At 43.6% G+C, this 3,071-nt stretch overlaps 1 protein-coding gene across 1 annotated transcript; it reads right to left on the bottom strand.

Annotated features, from left to right (window-relative positions):
* Positions 1-590: 590 nt before the first annotated feature.
* Positions 591-2,614, bottom strand: LOC131506900 (FAS-associated factor 1). The gene has a single exon (XM_058720969.1). The coding sequence runs from the start codon at positions 2,582-2,584 to the stop codon at positions 632-634; it is 1,953 nt and encodes a 650-aa protein (XP_058576952.1). The 5' UTR covers positions 2,585-2,614; the 3' UTR covers positions 591-631.
* Between the last annotated feature and the right edge of the window lie 457 nt (positions 2,615-3,071).

Genomic DNA, 3,071 nt, shown 5'->3' with positions numbered 1-3,071 from the left:
GTAGGAGTCTTAATCACTCAATCAGGAATTTTCTGCTCAGCACCAACAAGGTAATCTGTCACATGAGCCCTCTCCATCTACCGAAGGAAGATGAGTTAATCCAGCTAACAAACCTTCCTCCTTTTCCCCCAAAGGGAAGGTGACCTTGCCTGAAACAATCCTTTTGTGTCTTTTGCTAATTGTTCTGCCCCATTTCTACCTATACAACCCTTCCATTATATACAGTTCCTTGGAGCTCCTTTCTACTTTCTAGATGGGATGCAGCCTGATTCATAAATCATTGAACAAAGTCAGTTAGATCTTTAAATCTACCCAGTTGAATTTTTTTTTATCAAACTCCATACCTTTTCTAGTTTCCATTTCTAGAGATCTGGGTATTCTCTTAGTCCTGGTACAGAGAGGGAGACACTCTTACAAATGGATATGTCCCTTATAAATGTAAATGTTTCTTTCTTTTTTTTTTTTTTAAGTAGCTATGTTTATTATTACTTTTTTCCAGCAATCTTGCAAGAGGCAGAGTGTGACACTGAATTGAGTGAGACGAGCGTGTAGGTGGGTTGGCGAGGAGCCCTTCTCTTGACGCAGGCCTCTGGCTTGTCAAGGAATGGCTGGTTCCACTGCTGGGCTGTGTTTACTCTTTTGCTTCAAGGAAAAGGGTTTCTTGAGGGAACAACTTTACCTCCAATAGTGATTTATTTGGGTCCAGCTGGGTTACGTCTCTCCTTGGAAAGGTACTCAGTAACTTGAACTCGCCCCATGGAAATCCTTTGGAAGCTACAAAATCAAAGACAATCTGGAGCTTATTGCTGGCCAGGAACCGCCGCTCAAGGAACTCGCCACTGGGGGTCCGGATCCGCAGTTTGCTCACAGGTTCAGCATTTTCTTCCTTTGGCTCTGGGGGCAGGGCCTGCTCTAAGGAGAGTCGAATGGCCTCACGTTCCTCTTCTTGTTCTTTGCGAATCTGCTCCAAACGAAACTGTTCTGCCATCTCTCTCTCATGAGCTTCCCTCTTGGCTCTGTCAGCCTCAAGTGAAAGGCGATAGGCTTCATCTTGCTCTCTTTTCACATTTTCTCTGGCTTCACGTTCATCCTCATCCTTTATATCTTCCTGTTGTTGGGCTGTGAAGATCTCCATTGCAGCCATGAGTCTCATCATTAGCTCATCCACTGTTGTGTTACCTTGTATCACATTTAACACTTCATTAGATGAACGCTTTCCCATAATAATCAGAAAAAGTGGAAACTGATCTGTTTTTTGAGTCCGAATGGTTTGTGCCACAACACTGCCAAAATGTCTATTGCACATTGTCAGAAATCTTGCTCTGTTGGCGTCCTTTGTCAGATCCCAAGCCCAGGTTATAAAGTTTTGACTCAGATAAGAGACAATAGATTCAGCACAAAGCATTTGTGAGCAGAACACGTTGGTTAATACACTTTCATCATGGTGGAGGTAGATAGCAAGAAGCTTTCTATCTCGGGCTTTCACATAGAAGGCCTCTTGAAAAGCAGCTTCTAATGAGCCAATAAAAAATACAGGATGGCAGTCACCATATCTTGAAGAAAACTCTGCTGTAAATTGTAATAAGGCATCTCCTTCATTTTCTGCGTTTTCTGGCATCATTGGAGATTTTCTCAGGGCAGATGATGCCATGCCAAATACTTCTCCATCATCCACCCCAAATTCGGAAGCATCTTCAAAGTCATCTCCATCACTATCACTAACCATATGAACATCGGTGCTTTGCTCTTCGGACTGCTCCCGGGTCTGCGCAGGTGAAGATCTCCTCCCCACTGTAAGTCGATGGCAGGGATAAGATAGCCCTGATTCAGCAAGACACATTGAGTCATCTGTGGCAGAAGCTGGCCAGCCCTCCCATAACTGATGGCGAACGGGGATACTCGTAAGGTCATACACATTTCTCTTTACCTCTTGAATAGTACTGCTTCCTGAGAAGTTCAGGTTGTACTCCCGCTGGACTTCTCGGTGGGTGATGATCAGCATGAAGTTTTGATTTAATGACTCCTGCAGGGCACCAGCATGACTAGATGATGAAGGTGGTGGCAAGTCTGGTGTAAGGACATAAAGACTGTTGTTTTTTGGCAAATGTAGCGATTTTAAGACCGTACTGTCTTCCACATCTCCGGTCTTCCAGCCTTTTAACAGCATTTTAGACACAGGTATCTGAAGTTCATTTTCTAGAATCTGTTTAATCTCTCCAACAGTACAGCTGTCTTCAAGTACCACATCAACATTTCTGTCTCTGTACTCAACCCTGAAGTCCAGCATCCGAGGTTGCCTTTCTACAATTTGCCTAGATGGCATTACAGGTCGAAATGCTGAAGACGAAGAGGGAGTGGGAGCTGAAGCTGGGTGACTTGTTGGATCAAATGCAGGTCCTGGTATGGTCTCACCTCCATAGTCACTTTGTAGAATGCCATTTTCCTGGGGTATTACACCATTGATAGCTGCCACTAAGTCCCAATTATTTTGTTCAAGCAATGTAATAGCTTCATCAATGTTTTCAATGCCAGTACATGCCTGAAAATCCGCCAGGATCATCTCCCGGTCCATGTTGGACGCCATGGCGGCCGCCGAGTTCCGCGGCTCCGGGAGCAAAGCCTAAATGTAAATGTTTCTTACCAAAGGTTAACTTGTAGTCAGTTTTCAGAGCTTCATCTGTATCTGCTATATCTTTAAAAATAACCACCTTAAAATATTAATATGACAAACAGGCATACTTTGGGGTGGTATATTTTGCTTCCTTGCAGAAAATTTGCAATCATTTAATCTATTTCCCACTGTGAGGGAGCAAAAATAACTTTGCTCTACCTTTCTAGGTTGTTGGCTGAGACCCCACTGTAATAAAGATAGAATACAGAATAACAGAATTCTAAAGATAGAATATTCTGATGGAATTCTAAAGGTAGAATAACAGAAGAAAAACTATCTATCTATCTAAAGATGTAATAACAGGGGTGCCTGGGTGGCTCGCTCAGTCGGTTAAGCATCCGGCGTCCGACTTCGGCTCATGTCATGATCTCGCAGTTTGCGAGTTCCAGCCTTGAGTCGG

The sequence above is a fragment of the Neofelis nebulosa genome, chromosome 3 (assembly GCF_028018385.1).
Source record: "Neofelis nebulosa isolate mNeoNeb1 chromosome 3, mNeoNeb1.pri, whole genome shotgun sequence".
NCBI classification, from domain to species: Eukaryota; Metazoa; Chordata; class Mammalia; order Carnivora; family Felidae; genus Neofelis; species Neofelis nebulosa.
The sequence above is the reverse complement of the archived record's forward strand: the minus strand, read 5'-3'. Positions and strand labels throughout refer to the sequence as shown.